The 16,882-nt window shown below is 49.0% G+C and overlaps 1 protein-coding gene across 16 annotated transcripts in view; it reads left to right on the top strand.

Annotated features, from left to right (window-relative positions):
* RASGEF1C (RasGEF domain family member 1C) overlaps nt 1-13,216 on the top strand; it is a 97,782-nt gene extending 84,566 nt beyond the window's left edge. For all 16 annotated transcript variants that reach the window (XM_067732606.1, XM_067732601.1, XM_067732608.1 and 13 more), the window contains 4 exons: nt 3,223-3,318; nt 5,349-5,472; nt 11,945-12,017; nt 12,511-13,216. In XM_067732606.1, coding sequence (XP_067588707.1) covers nt 3,223-3,318; nt 5,349-5,472; nt 11,945-12,017; nt 12,511-12,535 — 318 coding nt within the window. In that variant the 3' untranslated portion in view covers nt 12,536-13,216. The remainder of the gene's footprint in view (nt 1-3,222; nt 3,319-5,348; nt 5,473-11,944; nt 12,018-12,510) is intronic.
* Nucleotides 13,217-16,882: the final 3,666 nt, after the last annotated feature.

Here is a 16,882-nt window from a genome sequence, read left to right as displayed (position 1 = left end):
GAAGAATGGATGGAAGGAAGGATAGATAGATGGATGGAAGTGTGCAAGGAAGGGAGGAAGGAAAGATAGAAGAATGGAAGGCTGGAGGTTGGAAGGAAGAAAAAAGGGAGGGAGGGTGAGAGGGAAGGAAAGAGGGAGGAAATGAAGTAGGGAAGGAGGGAAAGAAGCTTGCAGATGCTCTCGCAGTCTCCCAGTGCCCCCAGCTGAAACTTTGAGGCCAGGAGGTCACTTTGTGTTTTCTTCCTGCCTATGGCTGGCTCCTGTCTGCCCCTCACTCTCCCCTAGTCTCTGTGACAAAGCACCCTCCACACAGGCTTCTCTGGGTGCCCTCCAGGTTGAGCTGGGTTCTGATGGAAATGCTCAGGTCCAGAAAACAATGGCCCAGGTTTACAGTCATGTGGACAGACAGAAGTGGTGAAAAATTCTCACACATGGGAAATGCTGCCACCCAGAGGACCACTTCAATGGCCCTGCCACCAGGAAACCTGCACCAGGCCCATGAGGAGCCGTCTCTGTCCCCAGAGTCCCACAGCCCTTAATCCCCACCCTTGCCCGTCTCAGTGGGTCTCCCCATTCCAACTCAATTCAGCCATCATGAACAAGAACTGGACCAGGGACTCAGCACCAGTGTGGGTGGTGGGAGATGGATAGAGACCACCCTCCCTCTTGGCACAGTGAGGAAGAAGACAGGACAGGGGCTCTGGAGCAGAGTCCTAGTCCTGCATCCACTACTTACTGTTGTGTGAGCTTCTATGAGTTACTTAACCTGTCTGAGTCTCAGCTTCCTCATCTGTGAGGTGGGGTCATAAAAGCCCTATTTCACAGGACAGTGATGAGGATGAAACATGATCTCATGTGTATATACCTCAGCACAGTGAAGCACTCAGGCCCACCACCAATGCCCCGGTGACAAGGGCGTAAGTGGAGACACTCTTTGAGAGCACAGCAAGGGACTAAAGCCAGCGTGGGGGAAGCCAAGATGAGGCTTCCTTGTTTTGTAGGTTGTTCCCTTGACTGTCTCCCACTATACTGGGATCAGGAATGAATGTGTGTGACACACTCTCACTGTCCCCCAAGCCCCGGCACCTAGCATAGAGAAGACATGAGCAAATGTTTGTGGAAGTGACATAAATCTAGGGTGACCAGTTCATCCCAGTTTGCCTAGGACTGCCCCAGGTTTAGTATCACAAGTCCTGCATCCCAGGAAACCCCTCAGTTGTGGACAAACCCTGCTAAACCTGGCTCTGGTCCTGGCCCTGGTGATCACTAGCTGGACCTTGTGCCAGGCCCTACCACTCTATGGACCTTGGTTTCCCCATCTGCCCCGCCCAGCTGAGCCATCCATGCTTCTATGCTCTGCCGAGTGGTCAGTGCCCAGGTCCTCACATCAAAGCCCTTGTCAGCTTGGTTGGGGAATGACCTAGGCAGTCCCTGAGCCAGAAGTGTCAGGGCCTGGTGCCCGGGCCTAAGGGTGATGGGCTGGAAGCCGGCACTAGCTGGCCTGGCCACATGTGCCCAGCTCTGGAGCCTAAGGGCAGAGCAGATGTGTTAGTTTCCTGGGCTGACATAACAAAGCACATAAACTAGGTAGCTTAGAACAGCAGAAATGTGTTCTCTTACAGTTCTGGAGGCCAGAGGCCAAAATCAAGGTTGGAAGGGCCATGCTCCCTCCAAAGGCTCTAGGGGAGGATTCTTCTTTGCCTCTTTCAGCTTCTGATGGCCATAGGCACTCCTTGGCTAGTGGCTGCATCATTCCCATCTATGTCTCTGTTGTCACATGACTACCTTCCCTGTGTGTGTCCAAATTTCCCTCTTTTTATAAAAATACCAGCCCACCTAATCCATGTGACCTTATCTCCATTTGATTCCATCCATAGCAAAGACTCTATCTCCAAATAAGTTCCCATTCATAGGCACTGGGGGGTTTAGGACATGAACATAACTTTTTTTCTTTCTATTTTTGGCTGCATTGAGTCTTCGTTGCTGCGCACGGGCTTCCTCTAGTTGTGGCAAGTGGGGGCTACTCTTCGTTGTGGTGCGCGGGCTTCTCTTGTGGTGGAGCATGGGCTCTAGGCCCGTGGGCTTCAGTAGTTGTAGCAGTTGGCTTCAGTAGGCTTCAGCAGTTGTGGCTTGCAGACTCTAGAGCATAGGCTCAGTAGTTTTGGCACAAGGGCTTAGTTGCTCCGTGTCATGTGGGATCTTCCCGGACCAGGGATCGAACCTGTGTCCCCTGCATTGGCAGGCGGATTCTTAACCACTGCACCACCAGGGAAGTCCTTGAACATAACTTTTTGAGGGACACAGTTCAACCCACAACACAAGGTAGACCCAGCTGGTTCCCCAAGAGTAGTCTGAGCTGTCACCAGTTGGACTCCTTTCTCTAGGGGTTAGCAGGTATGGAACAAGGAGGGAGAAACAAGACATCTGACAGTGAAACACAGAGACCCCATCCTTCTCAGGCTGAGCACATAAGCCTGTCCCTTCAGGAACCAGAGTAGGGATGCTTTCAGCCTTACCATAGTGCAGCAGCATCAGATCTTTAGCATCAAGAAAGACATAGAATGGCAAATTGTTAAATGTATATTTTTAAAAGAGGCCACAGAATTTCACAGCAGATAATTCACATTCCATTAGCATATTTTTTGATTCATAAAACCAAAACTTAAAAAAAATATTTTTCTATTTCAGTATATTTATTCTTTTCTAAAATTTTTATTTTATATTTAAGTGTGCTCGGCACACTCCATTCCTCCTGGGGCACATGAGTCAGGAGACCTAAGTCTGTGGACCCCTGGACTGTGGGGAGAAGTTCCCATTGGCCTTTCCCAACAGACGATGGGAGAAATGTTCAAAGGCCACTGAAACTATGCATCTTTCACCCAGCCCCAACAGGAAGGGGAATGGCATTGTATACAGTAGGAGCTCAATCAGCACTGCACTGGGGTCTGGTGGGACTTGGAAAGAAATGGTCTGGCCCTAGTTTGTGCCTCCTTTCTTTGTGGTTTCCACATTGCTCCCCATGGTACGTACTACGTAGCCTATGGCCCATGAAGCCCTGAGGCTGGCCAGCCTTGCCCAGGTGGGAAGTCTCTCCCACATTCTGCATCCTGGTGTTGTATCTGAGGTCCCTGGGGCAGGTGGCTGCTGGCAAGGCTGCCTCTCTCCTATGCAGCCACTGTGGGGAGGCCAACTGAGGGCTGACCTGCACCCTCTCCCTTCCAGATCGTCATCCCCTTCTTCAGCCTGCTCATCAAAGACATCTACTTCCTAAACGAAGGCTGTGCCAACCGCCTCCCCAATGGACACATCAACTTTGAGGTAGGGTCCAGGGGCCTTGGAGGGCCTGCCACCTAGTTAAGCAGGCTGATAAAAGCTCCCAGAGCAGGATTTCTGGCCCTGAATGGTTGGATTAAAGGAGGACTCCGAGGCAGAGTGCAGCAGTTTGCAGCCAACATCAGAGTGGGATTATTGGGGTCTCCCCACATCTTCCATAGGAAGAGACTGAGGCTCATGAAGGCATTGACCCCCACTCTGCGCAGGCCTCATGTCTAGCACAGGTGAAGTAGCATCATTTTCAGTCCTTAAGGAGCCCCAGGCTGGCAAGAAAGACAGCCCTGCAGACCCACAGTGACAATTGACATGGTGCTGTGACAGGAGCTGCACAGGGGCACAGTTCATGGTCAGGAGAGGCCTTCCAAAGTAGGAGCCCTTAGCAACAGGAGGAAGTGTCAGGCAGAGTGGGAAGGAGAGAAAGACTTCCTCTCCCTCTGCAGACACTCATCACTGTCAGCTCAAATGTTCCCTCTTCCAGGAAGTTCCCCTTGACCTCACAGGAGGAGAGAGGCCCCTTCTATAGCGGGCTATTATCCCTCAGTCACAGCACCCAAGTCCCCAAGCTCTTTAGAAGCAAGGCCAGGCTGATCCACTCCATGTCTCGACACCACATACAAGCTTACCCAGCATGTACGTCTCGAAGTAGCTGGTGGGCTAGGCATGGGGAGGGGGAGGAATGGGACCCAGGAGCCCCAAGGGCACAGGATGGTGACAGCAGATGGTCACTGAGTCAGACAGAGCATGCCATGAGCAGTGGTACCCCCCAATCCACAGGAAAGAAGGGGCTTTTCTCCTGCGAGAGGGCCAGCCCTACCCTACTGCTTGCCCCACTCAGCCTCCAACTCCAAGGGGCACCAGTCCTGGGCCAGCCCCTCGCTCTGTCCATGTCTCAGTCTCTCCTTCTGTGAAACAGGGCTGCCACCATGACCACACAGAGTGGCTAGGAGGAGTGGACATGCCACATGGCCCCCCAAAGGCTCTGCACGTGTCTCCTGCTGACAGGGCCCACAATGAATGCCTGGGCCTTTTGGCCTGGAGCTGCCTCTGCTGTGGGGCTTCACATGGACACCCCAGCAGACCTTCACATGCTGTCCACAGGTCTGGTTACCCGTAGGGTCCGGCATAGCTGGAGGAAGCCCAGTCCAGCAGGATGCCTGGGCTCTGCATCCCAGGGGGCAGTCCAGGCTGGAGGCGACATGGAAGAGGCTGGGCTTGGGAGAGACTGCAGGGGCCAAGGGGGCCTGGGAGCTCACTCTCCAGTTGGTCCCAACGCACACTCTGTCTCTTGCCTTTCTTGAATTGGTCCTCAGAATCAAGGCCTGGGCGGAATGATGGGTGGGGGAGCAGTGAGGGGCAAGAAGACAGGTACTCATATGGCCCCAGATCCTGGGGCATGGGCAGTGGGGACTGGGGGCAGACACCAAGGCTGATCAAAGAATGCCACAGAGTGGGGTTCTCACCCAGTCACAGCTTTGTATTTAAAATCCTGCTTTAAGTTAGCAGTTTTTAAAATCTTAAATAAATGTACTTAAATTTTACTCAATTAAAATTCTACTTAAATGAATTAAATTTTACTTAAATACATTTATTTAAATGTATTCGCCTCATTCTCTATGTAAACAAAGTTGCTGTAAGTAAGGATATATCTCTTGCCATTAGTTGAGATAACCACAAAAATAAACAGAATGAAACTAAAGTAATAGTCACCTCTAGCTAAATGCACTGCCTGCTGATGGCATAGCCCAAGGCTGCTCTCTCGCCATGACAAGGGGGACAGGTGAACCCTAGGTGCTGGGCATAGCAAATTCTTCAGAGAGAATGAAGAAATGTGACAAACGTCCAGATTTCCTGATGGGTGATTCCATCATTTTTCTGCCCCGTGTCCCACCTTGCCCACCCTAGAGGCAGGCCTCACTGGGGATGATGAGAGACACTGGGCCAGGGCCGGCCCCACTGTCACAGGTGACTTCCAGGCACTCAGGGTGCATCGTTTTGTGTCTCTGTGTCCCTGGCAGAAATTTCTGGAGCTGGCCAAGCAAGTAGGAGAGTTCATCACATGGAAACAAGTGGAGTGTCCCTTCGAGCAAGACCCCAGCATCACCCACTACCTGCACACTGCTCCCATCTTCAGCGAGGATGGTAAGGTGGCCCCATGGCCTCCCTGACACCCAGCCACAGAACTCGTGGGTGGTCTCTTGGTCACATCACAATTCAGGGCCCCTGCTCTGAGCAGGGATGTACCACGCCCATGTGTGCTAGGTCTGCAAGGAAGCAGGGAAGTCTGCATCCCCCAACTGAATAGTTGCTACCCCCAGAGCACAGGACAGGGCCTGAGGAGCTGCAGGTTGGGCCCCCAAGGCCAGGCTTCCCCCAGGCACAGTTTGGATGCCATTGGACATTGTAAATCTGAACGATGTCTGACCCTAATTTCCTCATCAGGAAAGTGGGCATGATGATAAAAAATAGCCCTTCCAGGGCTCATGTGGGGGTGGCAAAGTACTAGGCTGACCATGGGTCTTTCCACACCTGGTGTGTGCATGCGCATGTTTGCGTGTGTGAGTGTGTACCTGTGTATGTGTGTGTGTTCATGTGTGATACACACCAGCATGAAACGAGGCATCCTTTCTCCAGAGCACTGTTGATGTCTGTCCCCTTAAATAGTCAGTATTTCCATCCGATCATTTGTCAGACACAACAGATTTGCTTATGAATTTGCTAAATGAGCATACTCCTGGAGCTCCCTCCTCCAGAAGAGAAAGTGCTGGAGAAGCAAACAGTCATCTGGCTGAGTTGATGGACCCTGTGGGGAGCAGAGTGGCCCCATGGTTAGCTGCTCTCTGGATGCAGGATGCCCTGGTACCACCCTGGGAGAACCCTGCTCAGCACACAGGAGGCCTGGCTCCTTGTCATGGCAGGCATTTTACACAGGGACCCACACCCATGCCCAGGAAAACATTTTCTGCCAAAAATAAAAAATTAGGAGGAAGGACTTTTTAATGACTTGCTTCTGAATCGTTAATACTTTCAATTTTGCCATTTTATTTTTTATATTTTGGAGCCAGTAATTTTGGGGGGGTCTCATCCATATCTGGGGTCTCCCCTACTCCACATACATGAGAAGCTCAGCAGCCTGATGGATAAACCAGCCTGGCTGCTCCCACCCCAGAAGCTGTGTTACCCTGGGCAGCTTTCTCACCCTCTCTAAGCCTCACCTACTGCATCTCTAAAGGGTAGGTAATGAGGTAATGAGAGAAACTACTTCCCAGGGCCATGGTGAGAATTAATTGACGTGACACAAGCAAAGCCCACAGGACTGCACTCAATCAATACTAGTTGTATTAGTTTCTACTGGTGCTGTGGCAAATCACCACAAATTTAGTGCCTCAGAACAACATAAATTTAGCCTCTTATGATTACAGAAGTTAGCAAGTCTGAAATCAGTTACACTGGGCTAAAATAGAGGTGTTGGCAGAGCTGGTTATTTCTGGAGGCTCTGGTGGGAGAATCCATTTCTTGGCCTTTTATGACTTCTAATGGCTGCCTGAATTCCTTGGCTTGTAGCCCCTTCTTCCATCTTCAAAGTACATTACTCCAGCCTCTGCTTCCATCATCATATTGCCTTCTGTAGTCATCTCCCCCTTTCTCTCTTATAAGGACACCTGTGATTGCATTTAGGGCCCACCCAGATAATCTCCTCATCTCCAGATCCTTAATTAAATCACATCTGCGAAGTCCCAAAAGGGCATATTCAGGGGATTAGGACCTAAATATCTCTGGGACCCATTATTCAACCTACTACACTAGTTATTATGATGACTGTTGTCATTACCCAGTGGAACTTGGGCAATAAAATGTGTCAAAGGCACATTAGGAGAGAGGTCGGGAGAGTCTAGAGGCAGGAAGGGCAGAGGTGGGGTGGGGGCATTTCATTCACTCCTTCAGTCAACAATACTTCTAGAGAGTCTGCTGTGTGCCAGTCAGACAGACAGCTATGAACTTGCAAATAAAATCCCAGCCCTTCTGGAATACCCTTAGAGAGAAGCACCTTCCCTTTTGATCTTCTCTTCTTCCTATCCTTCCCTCTACCTCCCCAAAAGAGCTGAGAAATTCAAGAGAAGGGACTTAAGATGTATTGGGCCCCAACTGGGATGGTAAAACCCTCTGACAAAAGCCTGGCCCTGCCCTCAGCTCCATCAGACCTCCCCTGACAGGGCATGCTGGCAATCCAGTCAGTCTCAGGCTCCCTGAAACAAGTGAAAATATAGAAAATCTCAGCAGAGAAACAGGAGATATAAGGAAGAACCAAATGGAAATTTTAGAACTGAAAAGTGCAATAACTAAAATAAAAAACTGAACGGATGGGTTCAACAGCATAATGGAGAGGACAGAGGAAAGAATCAGTGAGCTGGAAGATAAAACAATAGAAATTTTACAATCTGAACAACAGAGAAAAATATAGACTGTACCAGAGCCCCAGGGACCAGTGGGACTATAACAAAAGATCTAACACTCATGTCATCAGAGTCTGGGAAGGAGAGGACAAATTGGGTATGGTTGAAGAGTACTTGAAGAAGTAATGCCTGGAAATTTCCCAAATGTGGAAAAGACATAAACCTACAGATTCAAGGAACTGAGTGAATCCCAAACAGGATAAACCCAAAGAAACCCATACCAAGACTCATCATAGTCAAACTTCTGGCAACTAAAGAAAAAGAAACAAATCTTGAAAGCACTGAGAGAGAAATGATACTTTACCTATAGGAGAAAAACAATTCAAATGACATCAGGTTCCCCATCAGAAACCATAGCCAGAGGCAGTGGCACATTTTTCAAGTGCTGAAAGAAAACAACTGCCAACCCATAATTCTATATCCAGTGAAAATATCCTTTAGGAATTTACTGTAGATAAATCAAAATGGAATTCTAAAAACTGTTCAGGTAACCCACAGAAAGAGAAGAAAAACAAAACACAGAACAAATAGAAAATAATAAATAAATAGGCAGACTTAAGCTCTAACATATCAATACTTATATTGAATGTAAGTGGTCCAAATACAACAAGTAAAGACAGAGGCTGGCAGAATAAATTAAAAATATGACCCAACTATATGCTGCCTACATGAAACTCATTTCAAATATAATGATGTAGACAGGTTAAAAAGTAAAAGGATGGGGACACATTAATCAAAAGAAAGCAGAAATGGCAATAATAATATCAGATAAAGTATACTTCAGAGGAAAGAAAATTTCCAGAGGCAGAGAGGGACATTATGTAATGACAAAATTGTCAGTCTCCCAAGAAGATATAGCAATCCTAAATGTGTATCTACCAAACAACAGAGTTGCAATATTTATGAAGCAAAACCCAATAGAACTGAAAGGAGAAATAAATAGATCCACAATTATAGTTTGGAGATTTCAACACCCTCTCTTAACAATTAATATAACAACTAGACAGAAAATCAGCAAAGACATAGCAGAACTCACCAATACCATCAAACAATAGGATCTAATAGACATTTATAGAACATTCCATACAACTACAGCAGAATACACATTTTTTTCATTTGCCCATGAACATATACCAAGATAGACCATATCCTAAGTGCAACAAAATTAAAGTAATTGAAATCATACAGCATGTGTTCACAGCATGTGATCACAGTGGAATCAAGCTAGAAATCAATAATATAAGATAACTGGAAAATGTCCAAACACTTATAATCTAAACAACGCAATTCTAAATAATCCATGAGTTAAGAAGTCTCAAGGAAATTTTTTTTAAAATTGAACTAAATGAAAATGCTATCAAAATTTGCAGGGTGCAGCTAAAGCAGGGATGAGAGGGAATTTTACAGCATGTAACGCATACATTAGAAAAAAAAGGAAACACCTCAAATCAATCATCTAAGTTCCCACCCCCAGAACCTAGAAAAAGAGGAGCAAAATAAACCAAAAGTCAGCAGAAGGAAGGAAATAAGAGCACAAGAGAACAGAAATCAATGAAACAGAAAACAGAACAATTTTTAAAAGTTAATTGAAGAGCTGGTTCTTTGAAAAGCACAATAAAATTTCCAGCCTCTAGCAAAGAACTTCTTGACAAAGAAAAAGAGAGAGAAGACAGAAACTACTAGTATCGGGAATGAAATAGGGTATCACTACAGACTCTGCCAACATCAAAAGACTTGTAAGAAAATACTATGAACAACTCTATGCATGTAAATTTAACAATTTAGATGAAATGGACCAATTCTTCAAAAAACACAAACTGCCACAACTCAACATAAAATAGATAATTTGAATAACCCTATAGCTAATAGGGAAATTGAAATTTTCATTTAAAAACATGCCAAAATGAAATGTCTGAGCCCAGATAGTTACACTAGAGAATTCTACCAAATATTTAATGAAGTAACACCAACTCTGCACAATCTCCTTCAGAAAAAAGAAGAGGAGGGAACGTCCCAGTTTATTTTATGAAGCTAGTCTTATCATGATATGAAAACTGGACAAAGACAGTACAGATAATACACTCTACCCAGATTAATCCCTCATGAATATAGATGCAAAAAATCCCTAAGAAAATATTAGCAAGTATAATTCAGCAAAATATAAAGATAATCATATATCATGACCGAGTGGCCTTATTCCAGAAATGCAAGGCTATTCAATATTTGAAAATCAGCCAGTATAATCCACCATATTAACAGGCCAAAGAACAAAAAAAAACTAGATTGTGTCAATCAGTGGAGAAAAAGCATTTGACAAATTTCAACACCCGTGCATGGTAAAAACTCTCAGAAAAATAAGAATAGAAGGGAATTTACCAACTTGATAAATTGCATCTACAAAAACCCTTCAGCTAACATCATATTTAATGGTGAAAGATGGAATGCTTTCCCACTAAGATTGGTAACAACTCAAGGATGTCTACTCTCACAACTCCTATTCAACATTGGTGGAAGACCTAGTCAGTGCAATAAGGCAAGAAAAGGAATAAAAGACATACATATCAGAAAGGAATTAACACTGCCCCTATTTGCAGAAGATGTAAAAAATCCCAAGGGATCCATAAAAACTCCTAGAACAAAATGAGTTCAGCAGGCATCACAGAATACAAAATAAACAAGCAAAAATCATTTTATTTCCATGTACTCACAATGAATATGAGTTCACTGAAATTAAATATACAATACCATTTACAATCAATCAAAAAAGAAATGCTTAGGTATAAATCTAACACAACATGTATAGAATTTGTATGCTAAAAACTACACAATGCTGATGAAAGAAATCAAAGAAGATCTAAATAAATGGAGAGACACGAATTCATAAATTGGAAGACTCCAACATAGCAAAGATATCAGTTCTCCTTTCCAAATTTCAGGACAGATTTAATGCAATTCTTATCAAAATTCCAGGAAGATTTTTTATAGATACAGACAAGATTATTCTAAAGTTTATATGAAAATGCAAAGGGACAAAAATAGCTGAAACAATTTTGAAAAAGAAGAATGAAACAGGAGGAATCACTCTACCCAATATTAAGGCCAATATAGCTTGAATAGCTACAGTATTCAAGACAGTGTGGTGTTTGCAGGACAGACACATAGATCAATGTAACAGAATAGAGGACCCATAAAGAGACCCACAGTGATTCTTGACAAAGGTGCAAAAGCAATTCAGTGGAGGAAAGATAGTCTTTGCAACAAATGGTGCAGGTGCATTTGGACATCCATAGGGCAAAAAATGAACTTCAACCTAAGTCTCACACTTTATGCAAAAATTAAATCAAAATGGATCACAGGCTTGAATGTAAAACTATAAAACTTTTAGAAAAAAAAAGCAAGAGAAAATCTTCAGGATGTAGAACCAGACAAAGAGTTTCTTATAAAACTAAATATGCAACTACTATGTGACTCAGCAATTACACTCTTGGGCATATATTTATTCCAGAGAAATGAATTTACAAGTTTGCACAAAAACTCATACACCAATGTTTACAGAAGCTTAATTTGTCACAGCCAAACACTGGAAACCATACAGATGTCCTTCAGTGGGTGAATGGTTAAACAAAGTATGGTATGGAATACTATTCAGCAACAAAATGGAATGAACCACACTGATACACACTACAGCATGGATGAATCTCTAGAGAATTACAGTGTGAAAAGAGTCAATCCCAAAAGGTTACATACTGTGTGATTCCATTTATATCACATTCTTGAAATGACAAAATATAGACACAGGGAACAGATTAGTAGTGGCCAGGGGTTAAGAGAGGTGTGGGGATGGGAGGGAAGTGTGTGTGGCTATAAAAGGGTAGCATGAGGGATCCTTGTGGTGATGGAATGTTCTATATCTTGACTGTGTCGGCGCCAAAATCCTGGTGATGATCCTGTCCTATAGTCTAGCAAGTGGTTACCATTGGGGGAAACTGGGTAAAAGATACACGGATCTCCCTGTATTATTTCTTACAATTGCTTGTGAATCTACAGTTACCTCCCAACAACAATTTAATTTAAAAACAAAAAGCAGGTGAGACTCTGGGTGTAGAAGAGGTTATTGTCATGGCTCATAAATGCATAATATCACTTCATTTTCTGACTAGGTCTTTATTTGGCTTCTTATGAAAGCGAGAGTCCAGAGAACCAAACAGAAAAAGAGAGGTGGAAATCTCTAAGGTGAGTCTCTGTGCCAAGACAAGTGTGGGAGGCAGGTGGAGGGAGCAGGTGGGGCGGTTGGGGCCAAGACAGAGTGGAGGGACTTCATCTACACTCGGTTGTCAGCCTCCTGGGAGCCCCTCCGTGGGGAGGGGGCAGGTCAGACCAGGGTCTTAGAGGTGGAGGAGGAACTTAAGCGCTGGGGTAGGGAGAAGAGGCTGGAACCACGATCCCCCACGACTGGAGGCTGCCCCGTGGGCAGTTGAGATGTGTGCCCCAGGGCCTGGAACCCCAGTCCATACTCTTATGACAGAGAGACACACACCACCTCCTGCTTGTTCGGCCTGTTAACACAGCCGAGCGGAGGTTGGAAATGATGCGCAGTGGCGGGCTCCAAGGACTGAGCCAAGAGGATTGCACGTGCCCCTGTGGGGTGGGGGGCTGGACGGGAGTATAACCACGGGCCGGGCCAGCAGGCTCTCACCACCCTCGCTCGGCGTGTTTAAATCTGCAGGTCTTCTATTCTGGGGAAGACGTGAAAAGCACTGAGCTGGAGGAGGAGGAGAGGGGGGAGGAGGAGAGGAAGCCAGCAGAAGCCTTCTGCCGCCCTGCCCCAGCCAGCCCAGTGGAAGGAGGAGGCATTGGTGCCTCGCTGCTTTGCAAACCGTGACCCTGTGGCCTGGTGCCCATCACAGTGACCACACAGCACAGGAGACCTTTCTCCACCTTTTGTGGAGCCTCAGCCCTGGAAGGGCCCAGAGCCTCCAAACACAGGGGTGGCCCGTGCCTCAGGGGCCCTACCTTCAGGACAGTGATGCTCACATTGTTGGTCAGTCTGTCTGTCCTCGGCGATGACCCAAGGTGTTGGGTGACTGCAGTGTTGCTCTCAGTGGGTGACTCGTGCCATGGAGACAGACACCCGGTCCATCTCCAGATGGCCTGGGAGCCTCTGTATCTCCAGCAAACATCACCATGACGTGAGAAGGGCCAGAGCCCACCAGTGGCCTCTGCCATTCTACTGATGGACCTGACCCTGCCCCTTGAGATGGGCTGGTTTCTGCAGCCCCGTGCACCCCCTTTCTGCATCCTGCTGGTATCGGGATAGCTTTCTGGTGACCACTATAATGCTGGTCAGCAGGACAAATTTGAGTCACAGACTTGACAGTGTGTACAGTACATTGTAAATTTTAGAGTTGGTATAAACACATTGGTATACCCTGCGTATCCACATCCACTTCATGTCTCTCACACGTGGGCTTCTGCCAGGATGCAGGGCAGTTTCCCAGCTCAGGCCCAGGAATGCTGTGACCACAGCTCAGGAGGGGCACTTGGTGGCTATTTCCACTCCATAAACCCCATGTCCTGCTAAAATGAGCTGGTGTGCAGTAGATGCTAGGTAAGCTCCGGTGAATGGATACTGACAGCCTTGTGTGAGGCCAGACACCTCTCTTGTTTGGGCAAGGAGTGATGAATCCAGGGAGGACCCTCAGCCCACCATGAAGCTCCTCCCCTGGGGCTCTCACCCAGCCCTTCACACACTGAGCCAAGTTTCTGGACCAGGAAGTGGAGGGGCTGTGGAGCTGCTGAGTCCCCACCTGGCAAGTGACCACGTCACCCAGCCAAGAAGTCAGGGAGCGTGATGTACACCCCCATTCCTGGTCAGGGCCCGAGGGCAGAGTGATGTGTTGAAGGTCACTTCAGGATGCACTGATGCATCCTGGCCAGCTCCTGACCATGTCAGGACTCTCAGAGTCTAGGCCCCCTTCAGCTAGGACCTGACACCTCTGTCCTGGCAGTGTGGCCTTGGGTCCCACCTGAGGGACAGGCAAAGCCAGAGCAACCAGCACCCCATGGGCCTCCCCCAACTCGAGGAATTCTGCCTGATGAACCCAGGACCTCAGCAAGGCCCCAGAAGGGCCCTGCAGCCTGACAGAGGCATGGGAATGCTGCACGTTAGGGTTGAATGGGATCTGCTCTGCACCAGAGCAGCCCACCCCTTTCCATCTGAGACCCTAGAGAGGGTGAGTAGTGGAGTGGGTAGCAGAGCAGGAACTGGGCTTCAGCCAAACCCAGGCTCCCACCCTGCCTCACACCATATCTAGCTCCCACAGGGATGTGGGTGGGGCCCTGGTGCCAAACCCAAGGAGTCCTGGGGGGTTCCAGGAGCTGACTAGAAGCACCTCCTGATCCCCTCGTCCCTACCCAACACACTCCCTTGGTGTCTGGGGCAACATTAGACAAAACCCCTACAAACATCAGCAGGGACTGTCCCTGCATCCTGGTCACACTGAGCGCTGCCTGTCAGGAGCAGGGGCAAGTGGCACAGAAGGGGTTAGTGGCCTTGGAGACATGTGATGGCCGGTCCAGGGCTGATGCCCATGGAGCTCTGGGATGCCTGCCCGGGAAGGAGGAGGTTATATCCTTCCCCAGCCACAGGGAGTCAGGACACTCTGGAGGGGGCTCCCAGTCTACCCATGGGCCCTGACCTTGCCGGTCACCTGGCTCCAGCTCCCTGCTCCTGAGCAACTCAGTTCAGGGACCTATGAGGAAACCCCAGAATGCTGAGCTTCAGGAAGCAGCAGGTGAGGTCAAGGGGCTGGGGGCAGCTGGCCACTGTCCCCCCTGCCTCATGCAATCCCTCACCCAGGCCCAGGATCCCAGCTCTCTCTCCAAGGCCAGATTCCAAATTCCTCAGCTCAGCCATACCCCTCGCAGTCCTCTCCATCTCATACTGGGAGATTGCGGCAGCCTCCTCCAGGCTGTGGGGAGCATGAAGAAAGGATGTTGGAGAAGCAGTACAGGGCCCGCAGCTGAAACTCTGGAGGTTAGGTGGGAGGCAAGTCAAGCATGTCACTGCTGATAGCGGCCCACCCCCAGGCTTGAGGCTATTTCCTATTTCCTAGTTCTGTGGCCTTGCAATTGCTCTTCCCGCTGCCTGGCATGCTGTTCCTGAGCATGTTGATCTAGTCGGAGCTGCAACCTCAGCTGTAAGTCCCCCCTCCTGGGCAGAGGTTCCTGACATGCAGCCCCCTCACCCACATCTGCTCCCTCTAGTCTGCAAGCCCCTCAGAGACCCAGTGCAGAATAGGTGTCAGGTGAGGATGGTGGTGTGAGGCCTGGGCTCATCCCCAGCTGGGAGAGGGTCCAGGGAAGGAGGGAAGGAGGCAGCCCATGGCCAGCCCCACAGAGATCACAGGGCCAAGGGGACTCAAGCTGAGTGTGTTTGTGTCTTAGGTTCATCCCAGGGGCCCTGCTCCCCGCCTTGCTGAGCACCCACTTGGTACCAAGCCCCAGGTGCCCAGGCCAGGAGGAGGGTCTTCTCTCAGTAACTCCGCAGGTGGGGATCTTGGTGCCCTTTCTCCAGGTGCAGCCTCGGAGCCCAGAGAGGGATGGTGCCCTGCTCACAGCCATTTGGATGGTTCCTTAGTCACATCCAGGACTCCAGGCCCTTCCCTGTAGAGGCCCTTTTGTCCTCCTGCCGTCCTGGCCTCAGTCCCTATGGCCAGGTCAGATGGCCCACAGGGGATGCAGCAGTTGGAGCCTATTCCTGGGGGGCAGGTGTCAGCCACACAGGTGGTGCCCAAGAGTGAGGCCCGTGAGGCCCAGTTTGGTGCCAGGTGACACAGATCCCTGCCACACAGCAGGTTTGAGGCCGCCCAGCTGAGCCGCACAGCAGGCACTTGGGCCTCAGGGCTCCGGGACAACCACCAGCCCCACTGTGCACAGGAGGCCAGGGAAGGGCCATGGCTATGGTCTCTCTTTTTTTGTCTAGCACTTTTTCTCTGAGCCCTCCAGGGAAGGAACAGGGGGGTTAGGACAGGAAGATGTCCCTGTCTGGGGTTTGCCTCAGAGACCCCTGGGGCTGGCTGGGGTTCAGAATCAATTCATCTCATATGCGCAATCTGTGGGTCCTCTGAAGCCCCTGCCCCCTACATTGCTTCCCTACCCACCCTAGTTTCTTGGGGCGAGTGTCTCCACTGTGGCCAGTGACCAGTGACTTATCCCGGGAACTCAGCCAGGCTTCTGTGGAGGCCTGTCTATCCACCTGACAGCCCTCCAGGGCAGGACCCCAGACAACACCAGGATGATTCTCAAACGTGTATCCAAAGTTGTCCCAGAACACCACAGACCCTAACAACTCAGAGACAGACAGCCACCAGTGTGGCCCCTCGTCCTTCAGATACCGCAGGCAGGTATCAGACCTCAGGGCACTTCATCCCCCACGCTGCAGGGCTCATATGAGGTTCCCAAGGAGGGGGCACCCCACCCACAGCATGCCCAAGCAGTGCCCTCCACAGTCTCTAACTCTTGACCACCCCATCCATGAGTCAAGGGAGCAGGGAGCCAGATAACTCAGTCAGGAGCCACAGTCAGGGTGTGCCTCAGCTGGAAGCTCCATTTCACCCCAAAACTGAAATGCTTCCATCATGGGTGCTAAGCCCCAGATCTGGCACTTTATATAAAGCCTGACACATCCCACGAGATAGGTGCTATCACCATCCCCCTTGCCAAGTGACAAAACAGAGGCTCAGACAGGCAAAGCCATTGCCCAAGGACACCCAGCTTGCAGGGACAGAGCCTGGGCCTACCAGGGTCCATTGTCCAGCAAGGCTCTGCTGCTCAGGGTGCTGAGGAGCCAAGGGGAGCTCCAAATGGCCTCTGGGTCTTCCTACCAGCACAGACACAATGACACACATCTTTCCTCCACTCTTGCCCCTTCCTCTTTGGAGGGTTGCTGAGCCCCTTGTGCCCCCTGGTGCATCTACTGTCTCATTTATGCTCAAGACAACCTCCCCGCTCCCCTATTGCACACACCCCTCTGTGGGCTCTGCTGGGCACAGCTGTGCCTCTTCCCCAGCAGCAGAAGACAGCAGGCCTCACCCCAC

This window comes from Pseudorca crassidens, chromosome 3, assembly GCF_039906515.1.
Source record: "Pseudorca crassidens isolate mPseCra1 chromosome 3, mPseCra1.hap1, whole genome shotgun sequence".
NCBI lineage: Eukaryota > Metazoa > Chordata > Mammalia > Artiodactyla > Delphinidae > Pseudorca > Pseudorca crassidens.
This window is presented reverse-complemented; position numbering and strand designations above follow the sequence as displayed.